Source organism: Silene latifolia, chromosome 2, assembly GCF_048544455.1.
Source record: "Silene latifolia isolate original U9 population chromosome 2, ASM4854445v1, whole genome shotgun sequence".
In the NCBI taxonomy this organism is placed as follows: domain Eukaryota; kingdom Viridiplantae; phylum Streptophyta; class Magnoliopsida; order Caryophyllales; family Caryophyllaceae; genus Silene; species Silene latifolia.
In genome coordinates this window covers 157,978,723-158,006,088 of record NC_133527.1, presented here as the reverse complement: position 1 = coordinate 158,006,088, position 27,366 = coordinate 157,978,723, and the positions used below count along the sequence as shown (strand labels likewise).

Genomic DNA, 27,366 nt, shown 5'->3' with positions numbered 1-27,366 from the left:
AAGTATTCGATCGACCACTTTTGAGCACTTTACTGTTCGATCGAGAGCTTTTTGGGAAGATACCTCTTGATCGACTAACTTATAGTTGCTCGATTGAGCAAATCAAGTCTGACGCGGCATATTTCAAGTCGAGACCTTTTAATTTTATCTTAGTTTATCTTATAATAATTATCTCTTATAAATAAGAGATTATTTAGTCATTTAAGGAATTCGTCTTTCATTCGGCACTAGGGGTTGGTGATGGAGACTTTGGTTCGACGATTTCTTTATTTATCTTTTCCAGATCTCAAACTTTTGTAATTCTTTTCTCTCCTTTATTCAAAGTATTATTTGGTTAAACCTTGAAGCTTGCAGAAGTGCAGGAGTTGAGAGGTCCAGGGTTCGACTACCAGCTGGGGCAATGATCACTTGGCCACTGCAGCCCCCGAAGGGGGTGGCTTACATGGTCCATGTGGTGGTGCGGGAATGCATGGACCTGGGGGGATTCAACCCCTCGTCATAAAAAAAAAAAGTATTATTTCTCTTCCATCATCTTTACACCATGCTTAGTATTGTTCTATCTTTTATTCTTATTTTATTTACAATTATGCATAGCTAATTTCTCTAATGCTAGGATTAGGGGAGCCATGATAGTAAAGCAATGATGATATAATTAGATTAGGAGGTTTACATGTGAGAATTGTTTTATAGCAATATAATTGTACTCGTTTAGTTGAATTCACGCTTCAAAACTAGTTAATCCGGTTAAATTTAGACCTAGATCGAGAGATTGGAATGAACAGACCTGTTATGAACAATAGACTACACTAATGAGGGCGAAAGCTAAGTTAGTAGTATTTTAGGGCGGATAGCGGACCGAAAGGACCTTTTCTTTACCCTTCTCACATCAGACCGACTGACCTTACCTTTAGCAGAATTGTGTGATATCATGGTGAACCGACATCCTAGCATTTCTCTTTCTATTTGATCACATCCTTTTTCACTCTTATTTGTTTTAATTATGTTTTATCTCTTTCTGCTTTGTTTTTAGTTTGGTAGTTTAGAAATCGAATCACAACACCCCCATTTTGTGACCGTAGATAGACCGAATACCAAGTAGATAGTCACCGTCTTCTTATGGATACGATACCCGACTTTCCTCTGCTGCATTAGTTAGAGCTAGTTGGTTTTATTTTTGATAGGGTTGCGACAGCCGTGTCAATCTTGTTATTGCCTTTAATCATGCCTTCTACTATTGTTATTGCTATTTTTATCTATAGTATGCGTAGCTAATTTATTTATCTAGGGTGAATGGGGATTTAGGATGTTAGAAGGGGTATTGATTAAAAAATCAACAGTTAATATGCTTATTCGTTGTTGTTTAGTTTATCGCTTGAATCTATTTAGTTAATTAATAGTCAGGGTTAATTAATTAGTTTAGCAAATTGAGATTTTAACCGACCGGGTTAGAATCAATATAGGCTGCAATAAATGAATAGACTGATTTAATGATAGGGACGCATGTTAAATTAGATCTAAAGGGAATATTGAATCGACCGATCATATAACCTTAAACAACGTAATTAGCTCTGTTAATGAATTAAATATGACCCCCGGATGACTACCTAACTGAACCTGAATCCCTAAACTCTTTTAATATATCTGAATTTACCTTTTAATTCATCGCAATTAGTTATAGTTAAACAAACTAAATTTTCAAGAAATCGGTTACCTTTAAGACGAACTTAAATATTAGGAAATAGTTAATTACCGACTCTCTGTGGATTCGACCCTTTCTACTGCTAGCTATTAGTTAGTTGAGAATAAGATTTTTTTGATAGGCCAACGATTGAAAATAACCTTATCAGTGGCGTGTGTTGATTGTGTGTAATTGTCACCTATTTTCGGGTAGCCTATGTTGATCCATATGATATATCCGATCATATGGGGAGCAGTTTGAGTACAAGTTTGGTTTTAGTACTTCGCGGGAGACGGGACGAGCTACGGACACTTAGAGTGGAGTTGCATAGCTAGATGGTAGACGGCATAGTTGGTAGTGGTAGTTGTAGTGGAGTTGTATAAAGTATATGTCACACTTGTTATTCATTTATTCGTTATGTAATCCACTAAACATGTTATTTATATAAATGTTTCTCAATTAAAATTTCGATTTTGCTGCCTCGGAAAACCGAGATGGTAACATCTCTTGATTACCTTGGTCAGGTAAGAAGGGAATGTTACACTACTAATGAATTTTTTTTCTCATTAACAAAATGTGAATGTATACGTACTATATCAAGATAAATTATTTAGCATATAATATCATTTATAAAAACATTTAATTTTAACTCATACGTCAGGAATTAAAATAATAAATGACGATATCTACCTTTTTTAAGGATAATAAATATCATAAACTCAAAAAATAGATTTTGTATTTCCATCAAATAATATGACAATTATCTGAGTGAAATATATGTTTTCTCTATTCCATTGAATTATATACATTCTCGTAAATCCCTTCGCATATTTCGGAAGATGTATACAATTTAATGGAACAAATGAAATCCTCCCTCTGCACAACTGTTTTGATCCTATTTTAATAAACTACTTCTCACATATATTAGAGAAATGGGGTGAAAACAATTGTGCGGAGGGAGTACTACTTTTAGCATTTGTGAAACAAGATGATAGAAGAAATTGTAGAATTGATAATATATAGAACATTATTACTAAGAAACTCAAAGAAACAATTTTAGGGGTAAACTACTACAATAATTCATATTTGAAGTAATTAAAACAAAGAAAACAAATTTTTCGGGATAAATAATTATAACCTTAGGCGGTCACTTCTAAGCAAATTATCGCTCCCATCTTGCCAGATGTAGTAACGAATAGAATGTCATTTGAATTTTCAAGTAAAATTCTTTTCTCCATTAGGAAAAGTGAATACATTTCTATCATCGAAACCATTAAGCAACACCAGGCTTTCCATGTAAGCACTGGTGAAATAGGAGACAACTTTGTAACTCTTTGAAATACCTTTAACTTTTGTACTTTCAAGGTGATATGAACTCACACCTCCTTGTTCTCCACGATGCAACAAGTTACCATTACTCTTTAAAAATACACACTTTTGAAACAATTGTAAGTTAATAGTATATCTCTTGAACCAAGAATTCTCCCTCATTGCCCAAATACTAGTATATTTAGGATAGATATCCATTATGGCAATTGATTGGTCCAAAACGATAGGAAATCGTTCATGATCCGGATCATCAAAAATTTCACAATCCGGTAAATCGATATAGTTTAATGCCTCTTTATCTACATTAAATGACACAAGATGAGAAAACTTACCTTTTGGAGTATTTTCTAGCAAGTCAATACCCATCCAATATATAATCCCATTAAGGTAAGCCTTTGGACGGTATTTGTCCCAAAGAATTGGGTATTTCTCCTTTTCGAAAAATTTCCATGAGTTTTTGCTAAGGGTATATATCTCAACAAATTTAGGGAAATGATGCTCACCGCGGATATATAAGCTTGCTACAATCTTGTAGTCATTTGTAATCGGATCAAAACCAAAGGCGCAATCAATATTATCAATTATTGCTTTTGATTTTGCTGCTCGAGGAAGAGGAATTTCTAAAGCTTTCCTAATCGAAGGATTCCAAAGAAAAATTTGAACTGGTAGCACTTCTGCTGTTATGTATTTCTTGACACAAAGCACGCCGTTAATGTAACCGGTGGCATGGTAATGGATAGACCAATCATCACCGAATTCATGCTTAGACATCCTTCTAAATGTGTCACTCCGGCGAATCGCACCCAATTGATTTCGGTCACACATCTCATGTGGCTCTAACACTAGTAAGCGAGATTCATCTTGAAGTTTGTGCTGATTTTTAAGGTGGGTTGAAGTGAAATGTAGGTCATCAATGAGTGAGCACCACAATTTTGAAACACATCGAAATCTTAATATTGCTTTGATTGGTAATTTAACAAGAATCTCAAGACATATTTCTTTTACTAGTTTTGTTGTAGGCAATTTGTTTCTCTTTTGCTTCCTCATTTGAGTAGCTAAGAGTGTGTTATAATTGAAGAGAGAGTAAGAGAAATGATGGGTAGTATGTGCATATGTGCATCCACCTTTATAAGGCAGTATAGGTTTCGAAATCATAATTTTGGAAAGATATCGGACTATTTTGAAATAGTTTTCAAATTAGTAAAATTACACTCCCTCCGTCCCGGTTATTTGTTGTCTATTCCATTTTTTTGGTGTCTCAGTTAATTTTTTGCCTTTCTATTTTAAGAATGCCTTTGCTGGCGATTGGATCCTCCACACTCAATTTGGTCCACTTGTCATATAATGATTGACCCCTCCTCTTTCATTGGTTTTGTGGCAAAACTAAAGGCAAACAAATGACCGGGACGGAGGGAGTATTTTGTATTTATTGACCATTTTGGGTAGATAATTGACTATTATGAAAAATAATACTCTCTCCCATCCAAACCAAAGGTAACATGGGAGGGGGCACTTGTTTTAAGAAAAAATGGAAAAAGTAAGGGTAATATTGGAAATATAGTAGACCCACTTGCACTTTAATTGAAAGAGGACCACAAACATAATGACATTGTATGTAAATAATAAGGGTATGTGAGGGTTTTTAGTAATGTTTTTTACTAAAAAAGGAATGGGTTGTTTGGTTTGGATGGTCCGAATAAGGTAAGTGTTACCTTTGGTTTGGATGGGAGGGAGTATAAATTCTGTCAAAAATTTGATAGCATTTCCGTATTTTAGGATCGTGTGCTAAGTTAGTTCAATCACATGTATCTGGAAAATTTGAGAAAAAGATACAATCATTTACTTTAGATACCGGCACATATACCAAGATAGATCACAAGTAACACTTATGGCCATTTTTTTCTTATGTGCAATAAATACAGATCATGTGTCTTGTACATTACACCAGCATGACACAATTGTAGTAAGAAGCCATGTTTAAGACCGAAGTTGGTTGATGTGAGTGGTACAATTGGTCATGGGTTTATGATTTCTAACTCTTGCGATAAAAAACCAAACTTGGGAGGATCTACCCATTAAATTGCCTTCATAAGACTGTCACAATTGTCTGTTAGGGATACTCCTAATCAGCACAAAAAAACCATGATTAACGACCTTATTCGCAAATAATATTTAACAATTTGTCTTACTCGTACTATTATGTTATATGTACAATTTTGTATATAACTTGGAGGTTCGAAAGGCAAAAAAGAGTTTCCTATTTAATATTTTATTGGGTTATTTAATGGGAATACTCCAAACTATTAGTACCTTTCTTAAATTACTATAAACTACAATATAACTCGCATTATACTGAACTATTACATGAACAAGTTAATGCTATTTCGTTGAGGAGGGATACAATATATAAAGGTCCGGAGATGCCCCTGTTGAAGATGAGATTCCTTACATGCAACCTAAGGGATTAGATAGCTTGGAGCTAAGTGATGACGAGAATGAATTAAGCAAAGCTAAGTCACGATGCAAGAAAACGAGCGAAAAAGCTGGAATTGCGGTGGATACTCGATCGAGTAGCTCAGGACTCGATCGAGTACCCTCCTCTGAAGTTTCTATTTCTCACCCTGAGGCTACAGTTTCTGGTAAAAACAGGTTACTCGATCAAGTGACCTCTATACTCGATCGAGGGACCCTTCTGATTATGACGGTGTTTTAAAAGTTTCAAATAAAGTAAAGGAAGCCGGGCCCATTAAAAGAGCTCTACCTTTTCCGCACCGACAACACAATCTAAGCTAGATCAGTAGTTTGAGAGGTTCAAGGAGGCAGTGAAGAACCTACAAGTGAGTGTACCATTTACTGAATTGGTCACTCAAGTGTCGGCTTATGCTAAATTCTTGAAGGAAATTTTGACAAGGAAGAGGCCTATTTAATGAAGTGGAGACGGTTTCATTTACTGAAGAATGTTATGTTGGGTTGCAACTCCGTTCACCAACTAAGCTTAAGGATCCACGGAGTTTTTCCAATCCTTGTCATATTCGTAGTTTAGCTATAGATGAAGCCTTTTGCGATTTAGGGGGTAGTGTCAGTGTTATGTCGTATTCAATATGTAAAAAGTTAAATATGGGTCAACTCAATGTTACTAACATGACCTTGCAGATGGCTGACAGATCTCTTAAGAGCCCTATGGGTGTCTTAGAGGATGTTCTAGTTAGAGTGGAGAAGTATTTTATTCCAGTTAACTTTATTGTAATGGATATGGTTGAGGACTCGCGAGTCCCTATTATTCTAGGACAACCATTCCTTTACACAGCAGGGACGATCATCGATGTTATGGATGGTGGGCTTACATTAAGGATTAGGGATGACACTATTACTTTTATTCCTGATAAGGCATTAAGACATCATGAGTTATAAGCTACGTGTTATATGATTAACATTGTTGATTATATTGTTGATGACAACCTTGCTTTATGTATGGACATAGATCCATCTGGCGCTCCTGTTATTGTGTCGAGATGATGGAGTAAGGAATTGGATAAAATAGTACGGTAGACCTATAGAGATGAGCCTCATCCTGCGACGGTTTACAGCCTTGATGGAGGTGATGATTTGGAAGCTGAATTTGATGCCCTGGAGACTGAGATATTTAAAGAAGAACCTGTCCATGAGGTAGCTAACTGCTCCTATGACGGATGCGGTAATACATTATTTTTCTGTCGGTGCCGTGATGGAAGGAAATGTGTGGTCATCTATGCCTTTTATTTTGGATTTTGAGTTGGAAGAGCCTGGACATTGTTTGTGGTTGATTTTCTTTGCTTGTGTTGTATTTTGGTGCTACTTATGTCTTTGTGTAGCACATGCGCAGCTTTTCGACTTACTAATGCGAGCCTTGAGTTTTTTTACTGTGCCACCATGGGTGAGCACTTGGTTTAAAATGCAGAAGAAGAACTCGCTTATTGAGTACTAGATCGAGTATTGATGGAATCGATCGAGTCACCCTGATTTTTGACTGATACGGTGCTGATTGTGAAGGATATGCGCAGTTAGTCACTATTTCTCCGTTTTTTTACAACTGTTTGGGGGAGCTTCTATGCTCACACCAGGTATTCTCTCTCCTTGTATCTAATCTTTATTGTATTATCTCTAGTTTATACGTTATTTCCCCTTCCTTTTGTTTAGATGTGTCCTTTAGGTTGCTGGTGATTTGTTATGTGTGATTCTTATGTTGTAGGCGTCACAATGAGAACACTGTGACATTTAGGTTTGGAGGAGGAGTCTTTACATTCCTGTTGTGTGATTTAGTTTATTGTTGTGTGCTTTTTAAATCCAAAAAATTCATTAAAATTAAAAATTTCAAAAACCAAAAATATGTTTTTCATTTTTATAGATCGAGGCTTGGTGAATTGCTTAACAGTGATGATAATTTGCATTGTTTTTGCATTTGAATCCCAATTTAGTTATACACGTACATTGTTTTGACCAGTTATTTATGAAAACAAAGCTCATAACTCAAGTCTTACACCATATTTACATGCCTTATGCTAAGTAGGTTTGACAAAATTATGTTGGTAAACCACTTAAATTTCTGAGGTCTATATAGCTTCCTAGACTAGGAACATTAATAAACTAGTGTCGTTGTCAATTAGGCTTGAGTGTGGTTCTCCTTGTGCAATATGTAATATCAAACTGCATAAGTGTGACATTAATTTCTTGATATTTTTATGCATTCATATGACTATGTGCATGAGGATAGGCAGTTTTTATTGTTCAAATAAGCCTTACATTACCTTTTGTTTAGCCATTTGAACCCTTGTAGCTATTTATATCCTATTTCTAATAGCTACAGTCCTAGAATTTGCCTAATTTATCGGGACAGTCGCAGTTGCTTGAGTATCATGTCTTTTTTTGCTACTTTTATTGAGAAAAGGACTTTTATTGTCATATGGGTAGTAGCTTAAATTTTTGTAGCAATTGTGTTAATTTCTTATAATGGAAAAAGAAGAAAAAATATATGAAGCGAAAGAACAAAAAAAGTGAAAAACAAAGAAAAAGAAAAGAAAGCGAAAAAAAGGGATTACTTCATTTGATTTTGTTAAGAGATTGTAAAGGGTTTGCTAGAGTCTAATGCATTTTCTGGAGAGTGATTCATAGCCTCTCATATGTTGTCAAATTTGTGATAATTTCTCTAGTTGGCTTGTTTTTGTTTGTTTTTGTAAGTATTGGTTTTGGTAAGCAAGTGTAGTTGCGACTACCGTCTTAGTCTCACATATTCATACGTGTCTTGGCACAAACCATTTCTACACCATTAACCCATTTGCCACCCTTATTGTCCTTGATACATGTACTTTTGTCTATATTGTGAATGCATATTAGTTGGAGAAATTTCTATCACATTAGATTGCATGCATGTTTCATAAGTTGAGTGAGTGCTTCTATTTCTTCTTATCTTACACATAAATCACCCATACTTATCGGTGCATGAATACATCCGCGAGAATCCAACTAATTTGTCTTGCAAGATTGAAAGGTGTTTGGCTATTGTCTATATTATGGTATAATGTTACATCTTGAGACTTGAGCTGCGTTTTTCTATTACCTGTGCCATTGAATTTGTTTTATTGGTACAATTTGGTCATTATTTTGTTATTGATATGAATAACTTGGGATTTGTATATGCATTAACATTAGCTCTGGGTTATTCGTTCACCATTTGTACGATTCTCATTTGTATTGTGTGTTTGCTTTGCTTAGGGATAAATAAAGAGTTGGTTTGGGGAGTTTGATGAGTTATATTTATATACACTTTTATGACTCCCTTTAAGTTGTTTTTGATAGGGTTTTTGTGCTAATTACGTCATTTATATTAGAATGTCGATACTTCCGCTATTTGGTGTTTAATGCAGGAATGATGCAATTATGGAGCAAAAGAGTGAAGTGGAGCACAGCAGAGTTAGCATGACGGGATACACAAAGTATGGCACGGAAACCTAGAAGAGTGAAAGAAGAGAGAAGTGAATAAGATTACACAAGAAACAGCTAAAAAGCGGAGATACTCGATCGAGTTGGCATGTACTCGATCGAGTGGTTGTATATTCGATCGAGTGCACTTGCACTAGATCGAGTATCCTCGTACTGAAGACTTTCCGTGCAATTTCCTAAAGTCGGTTTTTGTTTTGTATAAATACGAAACCCGTGCCCTATTAAGTTTCTACGCTTTGTTACGCCACCTTTTACTCTAAAAATTCCTAGAAAACTGTTAGATTAGTTTTAGCTATTATTATCATTCCGGATCTACGCTATCTAATTTCGGTATTCCTTAATCTTTCTTTATTAATCGTTAATTCAAGTTCTAGTTTAGTAATTGCTTGTTATTCATATTTTACATGCATTTTATTATGTTTTTCATTCATATTATTGTTGTTAATATTGTTAGTATGAGTAGCTAATCTTCTTATGTAGGGTGAAAAGAGATCTAGGTTGTTAGAAGGGGGTTTACGTAATGCATTAATAGTTAAATTGTTGTCTTAAATCTAATTGATTAATTACTGGCAAGGATTAGTTAATTAGTCTCGCAAATTAGGATTTTCACCAATTAGGTTAAGACTAAGATAGGTAGCGACAATTGAACAGACTGACTTAATAATTGTGACCACATGTTAAGGATAGATAGATCTAAAGGGCATATTAGAATCGACTGGTCATATGACCTTAAACAACATAAATTGCTCTATTAATTAGTTAAATCATACCCCCATATAACTACCTAGTGAACTTGATCCCTAGGCTTTTAAATCTTATTGAATTCATCTTTTACTTTATTGCAATTAATTTAGAAGCCAAACAAACAAAACCCCAGAAAATTGTTACCTTTAAAACGGACTTAATCATTAGCAAACTAGATAACTACCGTCTCCCTGTGGATGTGATACCCTGCTTATCACTAGCTATTTGTTAGTATTGAGGCGGGATTATTTTGATGTAGGTGATACGACTTTAGCCTGGTCATCGTCGATGTTTTGTAAGGAATTGTCCATTTTTTTTAAAAATGACCAACACTACCCTTGACCTACTCTCGCTCTCTACTTTATTCTCTCCCAAATTCTCCCAGATATAAAAAAAAAATACAACATTTTGTTAATCGATTTCATCAATGGCAAACAACGAACCATCAAAATCAATGAGGAACGACAAATCATCGGTAAGTTAACTAACTAATAATCAATCAAATTGTAACTTTTTTTAACGTTTGAATCCATATGAGATTACCTTGTTAATTGTTTAGAATATCCCATTGTATACCTTGAGTCGTCGTAACTCGTTCTTGTTGTGTTTTTAATGGCCTGAGTGGTGAAAGACGTTGATAAACAACGTTGCTGGTGGTGATTGACGTTGAGTCTCAGTGTCAGGGCTGGCAGGGACGTTGATTCTCAACGCTGGCCATGGGTGGGGGAGGGGGGGGGGGGGTAACGATGATTATCAATGTTGCCCATGGGGAGTAATGTTGAATATCAATGTTTGGTATGATGCCGACATTGAGGGCTAATGTCAGGGTTGGTATTGATGTTGAAGGCTAATGTCTGGGTTAGTGCTGGACGTTGGCTTTCAACGTTTATGCATGGTATTGACGTTTGATATCAACATCTGGGCTGGTGCTGGACATTGATATCTAACGTCTGTCCATGGTTCGGATTTTGAAATATAACTTTCGCCTTTATTTTTACTTTTTTTCCGTGTATTTAGCACGTTTTACGTATTTTAGCTGTACCACCCTCATTTACCAAGGAGCGTATAAAAAGACGTTCCCTAGCAAGTAAGGGCATTACCATCTCGGTTACCCGAGTTAGTACATATCAAATAGACCATAAAGAAACATTTTACGTTGGTTATTGAAATGAAAGACAATACGATTACATCAAATCCAAAAATCGAAAATACAACTGATGAAATGTAAACAAATGTCATCTAGACTCAGCGGAAGCTATAATAATGAATATCTCATCCGGCGTCCATCCATCCCGCGTACAAGCCATACTAGATCAACACTTGCTAGATCTCACTGCTCCCCATTTGTCGGAAATATCAAATGGTTCACCACCATTTTGAAAACATAACAAGGCCAGTAACAGTTATACAATTAATCACGAGTAAAAAGTAACAAACACAAAAAGTAATCCACACACACATCTCCAATCCTCTCCACCGTCCTCGTACTCCATTGTAACCTGTATCCAAACCACAGCGCAAAACACCAATTGGCTCTCACCATAGCGGGTAGCCTGGTTCTCATCGCATCGAGGAACCAACCCCTGCCAAAGTCAGACTGTATCACTGAATATCAAAAGTCCGACTCACCACAGCGAGCGTACCCAGATCCTTAATGTGTACATCCTCATTGCAACGAAAATCACAAGGAACGATAACAGGGGTGAAGTCAATCTCCCGACATTGCTTCTCAATCAACACCATAATCACCACCACCATCTCCACCATAATAACAACCACAATAATGACAATCACAATAACCACATAAACACTGTACTATTCCGTCTCACAAATAATCATACAACCGTACTAAGTAGGGAAACCCTACCTTATTCACAAATCCACACATAAACGCAAGGCACCTAGAATTGTTCCTCTACCAAGTCGTCACCTACATTATTATTGTTGTTGTGGTTGTTGTTGTTGTTGTTGTTGTTGTTGTTGTTGTTGTTGTTGTTGTTGTTGTTGTTGTTGTTGTTGTTGTTGTTGTTGTTGTTGTTGTTGTTGTTGTTATTATTATTATTATTATTATTATTTTTATAGAAGGATGCGCGCAGCTATCATTAATTGAAAAACAAAAGTTTACATGAAATTGGTGGGGAGCCGAGAAACAAGCTGGGCTCCCACACCCTTAGCAACAGCAAAGCTAAGTCTAGTAAAAATGTAAGCGGCCATCCGAGCCCCCACATCCCGAGATACCGAGAATTTCTAGATCCGCTTGAGCAAGGCAACAGCATCCGAACTCAACTCCCCAAGTGATGAGAAAGAGAAGGGAAGGAAACCATAACCCGCTGCCGCGCACAAATCCCCATACTTAGCACACTTACGCAGAGCAGCATCAGCAACAACCCGGCCAGGCACAAAATCCGTCATCCCAGTCTGAGTCAAAGGAGAAGACCCGGTCAAGTCAACGCACACATCATGGCCCTTGTCCCAAGAATACAGCAGCAAATCCGCAGGACGAAGAGAACCCCCATGCCCGTCAACCAAACCAACATCAACCTCCTTTCCCGCAGAAATACCAGATCTATAGCAGATGTCGAAAAGAGTGTCACGGACGAGGTTATGCCGAAGTTTAACGCCCATAGTACCAGTACAAGAAACAGCGTGGTCCCCAAAAACATCATCAGCAAAAACCAGAGAGCAAGCTGGACAGGGCCTAGAGACCGTGAATAACGGAACACCCAGACGATACCCAAGTACACTACGGTACATCCTCCCATTCATAGTCTGACTCAACCCCGAGATAGGAACCGCACGGAACCAATCAAAGGAGTGGGAACCCTGCTGAGACTGCCACAAAGCAAGCTGGCGAGGTGTCAAAGAGAAAACAGACCCATGAGGCAGCAGCAACCGTAGCGAAATAAATGTCTGCCAATTTCTTCATAAGTTTGGGGGCAGCAATTTCGCTAGAGTTACCTAAGATACCAGAGCCTGTAGTCGCAGTAAAACCTCGCGCGGCATCATCAAAAGCAGGGCTAGCAGCTACAATACTAGAGGGTCCGAGGAGCTTAGCCTGCAAATCAGCAGACTGCAAACGGGACGCAATAAAAGCATAATGTAAAACATCCCCCGCCATCATAGACACCAAGACCACCAAGATGAAAAGGGAAAGTAGCAAGGCGCCACTACCAATCCCCAAAACCCGGGCCAGACGCGGTGACGATACGTTCCAAGCTGGAACGAAGAGCAGCATCAAAAGGGAGATGGACGGACCCAAAAACACTAGGGGAGCAAGTACGAAGGGAGAAATAGAGCTTAGAAATACCAGTACAAGCTCGAAGTAGAAGCAACTCACATTGCGGGTCCTCAATCCTCGCAACCAAGTCCATTAGCTCAATGGTCTTAGTTACTCTCCTCGCCACAATCTCACTGCCAAAACTAGGGCAAGTACTGACAGGTCCACCCAAAACCGTAACACCTCTCACAGGCCAAGCAATAGAGGGGGGGAAAACCCCAGGGAGCCGACTCTGAGGATCCTCAACAGGGCAAAAGACCTCCGTCTTGGAGACATTAAGGTGTAGTCCAAAACGGGGGATATCCGCCATAATCAAATCCAAGACCTTCCCCACCTCCAAAGTATCCCCCACAATGGTGTCATCATCCAAGTACCATGCCTGCATAGTGAGGTCAAAAGTGTCCCGAATTTTGCATACTAAGGGATGCAAAACAAAAGCGAAAAGCAACGGACCCAAAGGATCACCCTGTTGGACTCCCTGATAAGACCACAAGCAATGCTCCCCATTAAAAAGACGGGCAGGGCTGGAATAACAAAACTCCACCCAACGGGAGAGAACCGGGCAACGTCGACGAACTTCCTGAAGCATGGTCGTACGATCAACAAGGTTGAAAGCATTCTGGAAATCAACCAGTAACATGGAAAGTCCTACCTCAGCACCCCGAGCCTCAACGAGCCGGTTCAAGGCATGCAAGAAATGAGGAGTATTATTATTATTATTATTATTATTATTATTTTTTTTTTTTTTTTTTTTTTTATTATAAATGCGCGCAGCTTTCATTATAATAAAAATAAAAGGTTTACATGAAATTGGTGGGGAGCCGAGAGACAATCTGGGCTCCCACACCCTTATTATTATTATTATTATTATTATTATTATTATTATTATTATTATTATTATTATTATTATTATCATTATATTGTTTTTTTTTTTTGCAGAAATGCAAGAGGATCTTTTATTGATATAAATAAAACCGTACAAGATCCTTCGATCAAATCTACAGAGGTAAAAAAAACCACCCGTAACTACACGAGATCAAACAGCTAACAAACTTAAAAATGCATAAGCAAATCCATAGAACAGTGAGCCATCCTTAAAGTAACTTGATTAATAATCGTCTGAGTAACAGATATAACAGATCTAGAACAGCCTGTGAAGACTCGCTTGTTACGCTCTTGCCATATGTGATAGACAATTCTAAGAAGTGCACATCTTCCACGCTTCTTTACCCAGCTACTCCCCCTATTATGAGTGAAGAACCAGGCTAGTATAGCAGTCAGATCAGTGTCCATCAGAGAAAAACTTAAAGCTTTCTGGATAGCTTCCCAAACAAAAGCAGACCAGGAACAGCCAAAGAATAGGTGAGAGTGTGTTTCCATTGCTGCTTCACAAAGAGAACACCTATTAACCCAACTAAAACCTCGTTGGACGATCGTGTCAACTGTTTAGAGCTTCAGTTGAGCAGCAAGATGACCAACAAAACTCTGCCTTGGGTAGATGGCCTGGTCATAAACAGTGAGCCTCCAGGGCACCTTAGGGGAGATAGTGCGTAAAACATCATATAGGGAACCAACATCAAATTTCCCATTAGCCATACCTGCCAAGAGAGATTGAGCCCCAACAACACCCAATTGAGAGATGAGATCAGTTCTAATTGCTAGGATGTTATTCCAATACCATGAAGTGGCTGAGGTTCTCATTTCATCCCAAATGCTAACACCCTTCAACAGGTATGCCTGGACCCATTGAACCCATAGAGAATGAGGAGTATTAACAATTTTCCATATCCACTTAACTGCTTGAGCTTTGTTCCAACTTAGGATTTCTTTGATACCAAAACCCCCTTCCAATTTAGGCCTACAAAGAGCAGACCACCTTTGGCAAAGAAGCTTTCTGCCTACATTATCAACACCCCACAAAAAATTCCTACATAACTGTTCAATCTTTTTAACCACACCTTTAGAAAGAATGACACAAGCTCCCCAAAAATTATGTATCCCAAAGAGCACAGGGTTAATAAGCCGAGTTTTTCCTGCATAAGAGAGAACATGATTTGCCCATGCTCCAATCTTGCCCTTAATTTTCTCAATAAGGGGAAGAAACAGATCATTAGTAAGCCTGGAAGTAAATAAGGGAAGCCCTAAGTATTTGAAGGGAAAATCCCCCTCAGAAAAATCGGTATTAGCCAGAATCAAGTCCTTCACTTGAGGAGCCACACCACCAAAATAGATAGAAGTTTTCAAAGGATTAGCAGTTAGACCAGAGTAACTAGCAAAGAGCTTCAAACAACCTGTCACAGCCAAAACAGAAGGAAGATCTCCCCGAGAGAAGACTAAGAGATCATCAGAAAAAACTGAATGAGTCAATTGTAATTTGGCACATTTAGGATGAAAGGAAAATCCCCTATGAACAGAGAGCCCCCTTAGCTGCCTAGACAAGACTTCTATACGTAGGACAAACAAATATGGAGACAAAGGATCTCCCTGTCTGAGGCCCATCTTACCTTTGAAATACCCCTCAACAGAACCATTTATGCATAAAGAGAACCAAGGAGAAGTGACACAGGCCATTATCCACTTTACAAATTTCTCAGGAAGACCATAAAGAAGCAAACTATGATGCAAAAATGACCAGCTAACAGAGTCAAAACGCTTTTTTAATGTCCACCTTAACAATACACCTAGGAGTGATTAAGGATCTAGAGTACTTACTGGCCAGTTCATGAGCAAGGGAAGAGTTATCAAAGATGTCCCTACCTTGAACAAAGGCAGCTTGTTCAGGACCCACCACCTCCCCAATATAGCATTTCAGCCTATTAGCTAAGATTTTAGTGATTGTTTTATAAACCACAGTACAACAGGAGATGGGACGGAAATCAGTGACATTCTGAGGAGTTTGGCATTTGGGAATCAAGGTAATAAGAGTGCTATTAGCAGCCTTAGGTAATTTACCTTTTTGAAAGCACTCAGTCACAGCAGCACGGAAATCAGAGCCCACCAGGTCCCAAGTGTCCCTAAAAAACCAGAAAGATAGCCATCATTGCCTGGGCTACTGTTCCTATCAATAGAGTCCAGGGCTCCTCGTATTTCAGCAAGAGAGACCTCAGCCAACAGATAAGAGTAAGAGGAAGAGGGAAAGACCCCTGACTGGAACAGAGAAGAGGGAACAGGAAAGATATGAGCTTTAGTACCTAACAACTCCTTGTAGTAACTAACAAAAGTGTTGGCAACCTCAGTAGCACCAGTACAAGGAGTGCCAGCAGCATTACAAAGAAAGCCAATGGAACTGCATTTATTCCTCTCAAAGATTCTGGCATAGAAATATTTCGAATTAGCATCATCAAGCAGAAGTTGGTGAACCTTAGCTCTTTAATGAAGAATGGCAGTTTCAATTTTCCTAATGGCCAAGTAGTTATGAAGAAGGAGTTGACTCTCCAAAAGTAAGTCAGCATGGGTAGGAGAAAGTTGCAATTCAGACTGGCATTTAGTCAGTGCATCCTTTGCAACCTTAACTCTAGCAGCAATATCCCTGAAGCCATCTCTATGACGAGCTTTAAGAGGATACTTCAATCTTTTGAGCTTAGAAAATAACTGACTAATTTTGTCTCCATAAGTATGATCAGTCCAGCTCTGGGATACACAGGTTTTATAATGAGGAGAGATAGTCCAACAATTGAGAAAACTAAAAGGCCTATTAATCTTCTGACTGCCAGTAGTAATCCTTAGTATAGAAGAAGAGTGGTCTGAGATCCCTGCACACAGGAAACTAGCAGAAGAAGAGATCTCTTGCACAAAAAAAATTAGTAATAATAATAATAATATTTAAGTTAAATTAATTTAAGTTAATTTAAATCCGTATCCTGTAAGTTTAGTTCAGATTCTATAAATTCAGTTCAGTTCAATTCAGATCATATAAGTTCATTTCAGATTTAATAAGTTCAGTTCAGTTCAGATCCTATAAGTTCAGAAAAGTTCAGATCCTATAAGTTCAGTTCAGATCCAATAAGTTCAGTTCAGTTCAGACCCTATAAGTTCAGTTCAGTTCAGATCAGATTCGTTTAAGTCCAAAAGAACATGACCTATAGTGCTTTAAAAAAATTGCCTTTTGACTTTTGAGTAAAGTGGTTAAGTCTATTGTTGAGTCTATATATGTTTTAGAGGAATAAGCCGGCCCCATGTGAGCTTGGGCATGGAATTATGCCGGGGCAACAAAAATGGTCTATATGAGTGGGCTAGGCTAGCAAGGGTAACAAAAATGGCCCATATGAGTGGTCTGGGCGGGCCTAATGTGTGTGTCTATGGATTTAGGTAGCATCAAAACGGACACGGACATGACACTGACAAGTGACACGACATCCAATGAAATTTAGGACACGAGACATGCTATTTAAATTTATATATTTATATATTTTTTAGTTATAAACGTTCGATTTTATTTTTGTAAAAGTATTTGATATTAAACTTAAATAAGTGTAGGTAAAATTTAGTCTTGATTATAACTCTTTTTCATTTCCAAGCCAAAATCGTATTCTAATCAATCTCTTTCGACATCTCATTTTTCGTCTAAAGAACATCATTCATCCCAAATGATGTCCAAATATCAAGGACACACGTCGGACACGTGCCCAAATACCATGGACACGCGTCGGACATGTGCCCAAATAAAAGTAGAAAGTTAGACACAACTTTGTAGGTGTCGGACACGTTTAAGCGTGTGTCCGACGAGTGTCGGACACAGGACGGTTGATTAAGAGAAGTGTTCGTGCTACCTAGATGGATTTTGGTCATTTATTCACTCTAGTATGTTTATAAATTCTTGAAAAAAAAAGGAATCTAGAAGAAAAGATGAGATAAAAAATACAACATATTTAAAGATTAGCAAAATAGCTTGTCTTATCTATTCAAGTTGGGTGCTATACTTCTATTTAACTGGTTATGATTGTAAGAGTATAAGACGGGTAACCTAAAGTACAAAGGCTTTGCTATTGAAATGATGAAACATAATAGGAATTAGGAAATACTTGTTTTCTATCAATGTAAAAATTAAAATGCCTATTATGGACATTTGCTAATTATGGTGAGAGTTTATATTAGGATCTAGGACCGATACTTCTATTTGCCCAATGACCAAAGCCCAGAGCTAGTTATTTTTGTCAATGTTACCCATTTGACCCAATGATGGCGATTCTTGTGAAAATTGGGCAAACGATTTTGGAAATGGGTCATATGAGTACTCAATCTTCTTGTAAGCTCGTGTTTAAGCACTTTGGCATTGTCGGAATTTGCATTTGACCAACGGTTCTAATTATCGTCGAAACGAGCCAAAACCGACTAATGAAATTCCGCCACATACCCCGCTCCTTCCCTCCTTTCCACGGCACACCTCCTCTTCCTCCTTCCCATTTCTTCCTAGGACTTCCTTTGTTCTTCTTTTGTGCCTCTTGACCGAAATCCACAAAAAAAAAAACAAATAATCTTACAATCGCTAATGTTATTTCCAATATCTCAATTATTTGTATACCTTTGATCAAAATTAATAGCGGGAGTATAATTTTGTTTATCACATTGGAAATCATCTAACTAAAACAAAAACGAAAGCCCGCAAGGGTGGAGTTTAGTGGTTAAAACTTGGGTGAAATTCCGAGAAGACCCAGTTCAAGTCTCCTCAAGAGCAAAAATTTTGTGGAGCATTCTTGGCCTGAGTCTATGCCTAATAAACTTCGAGCATGTCACCCTCGGGTGGCTTACCTAGTATACGTGGTTTAAAGGCTATCACGTACTCTCGCGGGTGTACACAGTGCGCACCGAAGGTAGCGGTTGCGGGTTCCCTCCTCAAAAAAAAAAAAAAAAAAAAAAAAAAAAAAAAACCCTTCAAAATGATGTATTTATTATTCAAATTAAACCAATAATAGCATTTTCAATAAAACCAAATTAAATACTCCGTATGTAATTCCTCTACTATAACATGTGGATGGCTTAACAAAATGAGAATCAATCCGTTTTAGAAGCAGGTGAAATATCGTCATTGACGAGCGGGCAATAGCATTATCCATTGGAACAATGCATTTGAAGCCTTGGTCCTACGCAATGCGGCACGCAGTCGTGTACGTTTTGGCATGGAAATGCACTCACTTGTGGCACTGTTACACCTACAATTACACATATAATATGTTAGTTAACAGAAATTTAAAAAACTAGTACTCCGTGAGTCCCGGTTATTTTGGACGGATGAATGAAGTATCATGTTGTTAATTTTGTGCACATTTTCTAAAATAAAGATCCCGCTTTTGTATATCATCTATAATATCCTTAAGACAAATATATCTGTTTTATCTCTAAAACAGATCAAAATACCACCACAGGTATGGTGATACTGATAGTAGGGACAAATGGTATCTATATAACTCGTTTTAAAGTTAAAACCATAAGCAGGTATGGTTTATTTTAAACGAGAATTTGTGTTAATACAAAAACGAAAAAATTGAGAAGATGTTCGAAAATGCGACTAACTTGATGCAATAACCAAAATGAAGAGAATTATTGAAAAAAGTTTGATGGCGGCTTCCTTCATTTTTATGGTTGATATATAACAAGAAAATTGTGATTGATTAAAAAGGGTGTAAGTATATCCCTCTAGGCTATTATGTACTTGTATTTATACTAGTAAAGTTGACCAAGAATAGTTGCAAATTGCTAACCTTCTTAAAATTTATATTTCGAAACATAATTATGAAATCAAAATAGTTTTTGTTAACTTAAAAATGTTAATAAATTAGTAATATTTGTCTCCATATTTAATATATCTTTCCTCAAAATATCATAAAGATTAAAGATATTAAAATATTTTTTGTTAAATTTAAAGTTGTTAATTAATCAAGGATATTCGTCTCCATATTTAGTTAATATCTTATTATCTTTCCTCAAAATATAATTAAGTATAATCAATATATTTTGTCAACTTTAAAACTTTAATTTAAGTAGTGTTAATTGTTTCCAAATCATTTAATCCCAAACTAGTTTAGTCCTCATGCATATAATGCACGATACTTAAAGTTTAATATTTTTATAAAATTACTTATATAATATTGGTACCTTATAATTATTTACATTTCTGAGCATTGTATTTTGTTTTGATAAATAAAAGTTAAAACTGAAAATTACTTAAGAGAATTGAGTAATGAATTGAAAATATTTTAATGAAAGTATTTTTGTAGCATAAAACTAATGTTCAATTTATATTTTTTTTTCAATTAAATTTTGTCATGAAAGTAATAACAACATTTTTGGTTTTTGTTTTACTAGTATTGGTGAATGGCTTCGCCCGGACTCCTCTACTTACCATTAAATTTTTTTTTTCATTAAATAAAATTACTTGAAGTTGCATAACCCATAAATTTATCATTAATATGTTTTTCTATGACATATCTTAAAATTACAATGTAATAAATTTGGAGACAAATTCACTACTCGCGCTATTAATATTTTACTCTTATTAATGAAACAATAGTAATAACATTTCACTACTTACCCATAATCATTGTTACTTTCACTAGTCCCGCCGTAATTATTGTTACTGTCACTACTGTCGCATTAATATTGATAATTTCACTACTCCCGCCGTATTTATTGCTTCTTTCACTATTGCCGCATTAATATTGATTATTTCACTACTCCCGTTGTTGTTTTTACCACTTTCACTAATCTCGCTGATAATATTGTTACTTTTACTATTCAAATGAATGATTACTATCATATAACTATATCCAATGTTACTACAATTCTTTTCTTTACTGACGAAATAACTTTTACTACTTAGGCATGCAATTTTAAGAAGATTATATATTTATTTAAATGTATTACATATATGCATTAAAACAAATCGAAATAATTTTGCAATAGTATATATAAGTGGAATGAAAGGGTTTTTTGGTAGAAGATAGGTACCTAACTGTCACTTTGCACGCAGGTACCTAACATTATTTGTCTTGCCCAAAAGTACTTAAAGTTTACTTGTCATTTGTTAACAAGTTCCAATTAATGTTTTCCGTCAAAAAAAAGTTCATTTTGAGGATGAAATTGACGGAAAAATGTGATTTATTTTATTCTCTCCTTAATCCCTTTCCTTAAGTTATATAATCACATAATTTAAATCTATTGATAGGAGTTGATATATAAGATAGTATATGTGGAGAGGAGGAAAAAGAGTTAAATTATATGATTAATTAGTCTTAGAGAAAGGGATTAAGGAGATAGTAAAATAAATCACATTTTCCCATCAAATCAAACCCAAAGTCAACTATTTTTTTACCGGAAAACATTCATTGGTAGTTGTTAGCAAATGAAATATAAATTTTAGGTAATTTTGGGCAAAACAAAATGTTAGGGACTTGCATGCAAAGTTACCTAAATATTAGGTACCTTCTGACAAAAAATCCGGAAAAATATGAGTGATACATTTGTTTCGATTAGTTGAATTTCTTATCCATTTTACGAAGTATTTTCTCCATCTTAATGAGAAGCTATCTATTTTCATTTTATGGTATATAAGTCAATAGTTATATTTTTTTGATTTTTTTAGTTGTCTAAAATCACTCTTTTTTTTTACTTGGTCTTTGTGTAAAAAGTAAAAGTTATAGATAACTAATGATCGTAAGAAAGGGAGTATAGACGGAGTATTATATAGTGCTTTAAAAAACTGGAAAATGATTTAGTTACACTCGGTGTTACTGAAACTCAGTAACACCGATGGCATTCTCGTAAATTTTCTTAAAATTTCAAATAATTTATAAAACGTTTTAAAGTTTTATTTTCTAACTATTGAGGGGTAGTTTAGGAAGTTTATTTCCTCACCATTTTATTAGCATTGAATATTTTAAGGACTTGGAAAAGTAAATGGTAATTACACTGGCCGATCAATACAATTGCAGTAGTAGGATAAAAATTATAAATTTGGAAGAATAAAAAACAAAATCAACTACATCCTAAACCCAAACTTTATATAGAAGGCTGGATTATGTGATTACCAATTTATCATTTACGTTGTATTGCAATATACTCCATATTTCACACCTAAGGTCATGCTCTTATCACGTTTCAATAAACGTCTTAATCAATCATTTTTTCTTGAAAATAGCACAAATAATGTTTTTGATGTCGGAATAAATTCAAAAAAATTGAATCCACATGATAACTTTTTCATGGTTAAAAACTTAAAACAAGTGACAGTGTTAGGATTTATGAGGCTTCATCGTCTATAAAGAGTGAAAAATAAATTGAGTCTAGTAGTTAAAATTTTCCCAAGATTCTGGGATATGATAATTACATCTTTACCCTGTAAGTTTCACACAAATTTAAAAACGAAAAATTGATTCTCATTATTTCATTTAGTTTAAATTAGGGTGTTACCGGGTTTCGGTAACACCCGTTGGCGCCCTATCACTTCCCTAAAAAAATTGCCTTTTGAGTAAAGTGGTTAAATCTATTGTTGAGTCCATATATGTTTTAGAGGATTGGGTCGGCCCCATGTGAGCTTGGGCATGGAATTATGCTGGGGCAACAAAAATGGCCCATATGAGTGGGCTAGGTTGGCAAGGGTAACAAAATGGCGCATACGAGTGAACCAGGTCGGGCCAAATGTGTGTGTGTGTGTGTCTATGGATTTTGGCCATTTAATCACACTAATACTTTTACGAATTCTTGTAAAAAAAAAGAATCTAGTAGAATAGAAGAGATAAAAAAAATACTCAGTGCGCACCGAAGATAGCGGCTGCTGGTTCCCTCGTCACAAAAAAAAAAAAAAAAAAAAAAAAAAAAAAAAAAAAAACCCAAAATGTCGTCGTATTTTTTATTCAAATTAAACCAATAATAGCATTTTCAGTAAAACCAAATTAAGTACTCCATATATAATTCCTCTACTATAACTTGTAAATGGCTTAACAAAATGACAATCAATCCGTTTTAGAAGCAGATGAAATATCGTCATTGACGAGCGGGCAGTAGCATTCTCCATTGGAACAATGCATTTGAAGCCTTGGTCCTACACAATGCGGCACGCAGTCGTGTACGTTTTGGCATGGAAATGCACTCACTTGTGGCACTGTTACACCTACAGTCACACATATAATATGTTAGTTAACATAAAATTAAAAAACTAGTACTCCGTGAGTCCCAGTTATTTGAGACGAATGAATGAAGTGTATCCTCATTTTGTTAATTTTGTGCATATTATCTAAAATAAAGATCCCGCTTTTGTATATCATCTATAATATCCCTAAGACGGATATATCTGTTGTATCTCCAAAACGGATCAAAATACCACCACATGCATGGTGATACTGATAGTAGGGACAAATGGTATCTATATAACTCGTTTTAAAGTTAAAACCATAAACAGGTATGGTTGTTTTAAACGAGAATTTGTGTTAGTACAAAAACGAAAAAATTGAGAAGATATTCAAAAATGCGACTAAGTTGATGCAATAACCAAGATGAAGAGAATTATTGAAAAAAGTTTGATGGCGGCTCCCTTCATTTTTATGGTTGATATATAACAAGAAAATTCTGATTGATTAAAAAAGCTGTAAGTATATCCCTCTAGGCTATTATGTATTTGTATTTATACTAGTAAAGTTGACCGGGAATAGTTGCAAATTGCTAACCTTCTTAACATTTATATTTCGAAACATAATTATGAAATCCAAACACTATTTGTTAACTTAAAAATGTTAATAAATTAGTGATATTTGTCTCCATATTTAATATATCTTTCCTCAAAATATCATAAAGATTAAAGATATTAAAATATTTTTTGTTAAATTTAAAGTTGTGAATTAATCAGTGATATTCGTCTCCATATTTACTTAATATCTTTTTATCTTTCCTCAAAATATAATTAAGTATAATCAATATATTTTGTCAACTTTAAAACTTTAATTTAAGTAGTGTTAATTGTTTCCAAATCATTTAATCCCCAACTATTTTAGTCCCCATGCATATAATGCACGATACTTAAAGTATAATATTTTTATAAAATTACTTATATAATATCTGTACCTTATAATTGTTTACATTTCTCGGCATTGTATTTTGTTTTGATAAATAAAAGTTAAAACTAAAAATTAGTTAAGAGAATTGAGTAATGAATTGAAAATATTTTAATGAAAGTATTTTTGTAGCATAAAGCTAATGTTCAATTTATATTTTTTTTTTCAATTTATTTTGTCATGAAAGTAAAAACAACATTTCTAGTTTTTGTTTTACTAGTATTGGTGCCCGGCTTTGCCTGGGCTACCTCTATTTACCATTAATTTTTTTTAATTAAATAAAATTACTTAAAGCTGCATAACCCATAAATTTATCATTAATATATTTTTATATGACATATCTTAAAATTACAATGTAATAAATTTTGAGACAAATTCACTACTCTCGCTATTAATATTTTACTCTTATTAATGAAACAACTAGTTTTGAAGCCCGTGAAAACCACAAGATCGTTAATAATTTATTGTTTTAATCGGCTTAAAGATTATGGAATATGAATTATTTTCTTAACCAACAAATACTTAAGCATTAGTTTAATTTCTCTTTATTTATTGAATGAATCAGAGTTTTTAGACCTCTAATTATAGATGGAATTTTAAAACCCCACGTGGCAACTTCATAATGCAAATAGCTTCATACTTGACCAATAAAAGTTGATCAAGGTAACATTCTAAAATTATTGTGTAGGTGTTGCAAGTACGTACTAAATTTTCAGTACCTAACAACGGCTATACATCTTGCATATTACAACAATTTTATATTCCCTCAATTTCAATGGATTTTATATTCTTTAAAATTTTCTGTTATATTTTAAAAATATGTAGAATACCCTGCAACATCAAATAATTAAAAATCAAATATTTGTGTCCCAAATTATTCTGAGTACGTTGTACGATTATATTTATGGAAAACAGAAAGAGTAAAGTAAAAGAATATAATTTTAGAATTTCGAACAATTATTAGTATAAATGAACAAAATTAATTATGCATCTTATGAATGACACAAGTAACAAATATTTACGTATATACAATATGTTACATAGTTGCTTTCACTTTGTTCAGCCAAAGTTATAAATAAATAAACATTGTTATACTTTGTAAAAATTATTGGTTACAACTTACAACTCTAAAATATCTCCTTAAACTATATTGGCAAAAATGTCTAAGCTTATTGACTTACTCGCATAATCTTTTACACACTTTGAGTTATTTGGTTTGTGACTCATTGACCTCTTGACCAAAAATTAAGGCAAAAAGGTGTTACATACAAAATTATTGCAGTAAAGATAATCTGGGTGTATTCACAAAACTTTTGGCAATAAATCTTCCAAGAATTGTCTGTTGTAATGTTTTATGTCGCTTTAATGAAGAAGTACCTACCAAAAAAACTAAAAGTCAATCAAACTATAATAATAAATTGAAATTTGAAAATTGAAAAATTAATTTAATTGTTTAGAATGATTTATAATTAAAATATGAACACAAAATATATTATGGCTACATAAAGTTATTATAAAACGAAATACAATAAAAACTAAATTGAATTAATTAATTCAATTAGGATTTTATGTGAACTAAAACTAATCTTGAATTGAGTGTGAAAACTTAAATATGAAATAAAATCTTAAAAGTGTTTTAAGGTAGAGAAATTGAAACATTGTGGTAATGCTAGAGATTATAATTGTAGACAAAAATATGACAATGTATATAGGTAGTATAAATAAAGAGAAGGAAGCTAAAAAAAATCATTTAAGAAAAATAATTAGATGTTAAATTAGTATGTAGAGTGAATTAATTATTAATTATTAATATATCTATAAATATGAGAGGAATCTAAAAAGTTTATTAACATTTACATTCTATTGTACAACTTAAATTTTATTTTATTTTCTTTAATTATATGCATGTGACACATGAAAATTCAAGATAACTTTTGATAGGAGACATGACTTAGTGAAATACTTAGTTTTATCTTTTTATAATATTGTATAGATTTACCATGTTACGTTAACATTTATCATTTTAGGTACCTTTAAATTATATTTTAAATATTTATTTATAGATTAATGAATTAAATCAATGCTAATTAACTATAAATTGATAATCCATGTCATATTAAAATTTGCCACATCACATTATAATTTGTCAAATATAATAAAATTTTACGAGAATTTTAAAATAAATTGTGCAAACGACAATGGGTAACTACCCGTCTTAAGAAACTTGACAATTGGACAATGGTACAAACAACGCATTTTATATGTGTGTGTGCGCGATAGAAAATTTCATATGGTAAGGTATCAAAGATATATGCACGTTATCATATGAAAATAATAGAAACTAAAATAATTGAAAGATGTAGCATGCATACCAATAATTGAACATTATCTAAGAGCAAAATAAGTCGTTGAGCATGATAGATAAAAATTTATGAGTGAATCTTGTAATTTAGATTGAAGTCTATGATTGAATCGCGTTAATTATTGATATATTCTAAAATAAAGAACTAAAGAATTATCTAGTAATATGCAATCTATAGACAAAATATCATAATAATAATTTTATTATGTGGATATAAAAAAATTAGAAATGATTCAAACGGTCTCTACTCTATAAAATATGAATTGAGCTTTCATTTGAAATAAATCTGCAGAAGATATTCCCACAATTGAAATCCAAAAGGTTCATAAACTTTTTTAAATTCCTTATTGTTAGTACAAGACTTTCGTCGAAATCCTGATAAACTTGAGTAAATGATCTTATGTAGAAACAAAATTAGTAATAAAGATTATAAAAGAATTTATTTCAAAAAACATATAAACTAAAAAACATAGGGAGTATAATTTAGAAACCATACTATTTAGTATTTATCTGAAGGTGCATGACCGATTCCTTTTCGTACATGCCTTGATAATGGTACATATCAAATTAAAGCGAAAAAAATATATGTTAGAGATGATTAAACATATGAATATAAAAATATCAATTTAAGTAGGTTGATCAAGAACGTATAATATAATAGCACAAGTACACAACATTATATATTTGATAACAAATTAATCGTTAAAGACCATCAATCACCTTAAAAAAAGTCGTAACATAAATGATATAAAAAAGCACTTAGAAAGACAAATAGTGGGAATTGGGGAAAAAAATGAATTGGAAAAGCAAATGACATAATTGAAAAGATTAATTTCATGATGATTTAAAAAGTAAATTGTGAAATTCTAAAAGGTTTTTCATTCAATTTTATAAATTTTTTTTTACCATTAATTATGAAAGTAAGTTCTGATTGTGTAATTGAAAACATAAGCTACTT

At 34.4% G+C, this 27,366-nt stretch overlaps 1 protein-coding gene across 1 annotated transcript; it reads right to left on the bottom strand.

The window, feature by feature from the left end:
• Positions 1-2,893: 2,893 nt before the first annotated feature.
• On the bottom strand, positions 2,894-4,054 carry LOC141641505 (putative F-box protein At1g32420). Its single transcript, XM_074450165.1, has one exon. It carries the CDS (start codon positions 4,052-4,054, stop codon positions 2,894-2,896), a length of 1,161 nt encoding a protein of 386 aa, XP_074306266.1.
• Positions 4,055-27,366: the final 23,312 nt, after the last annotated feature.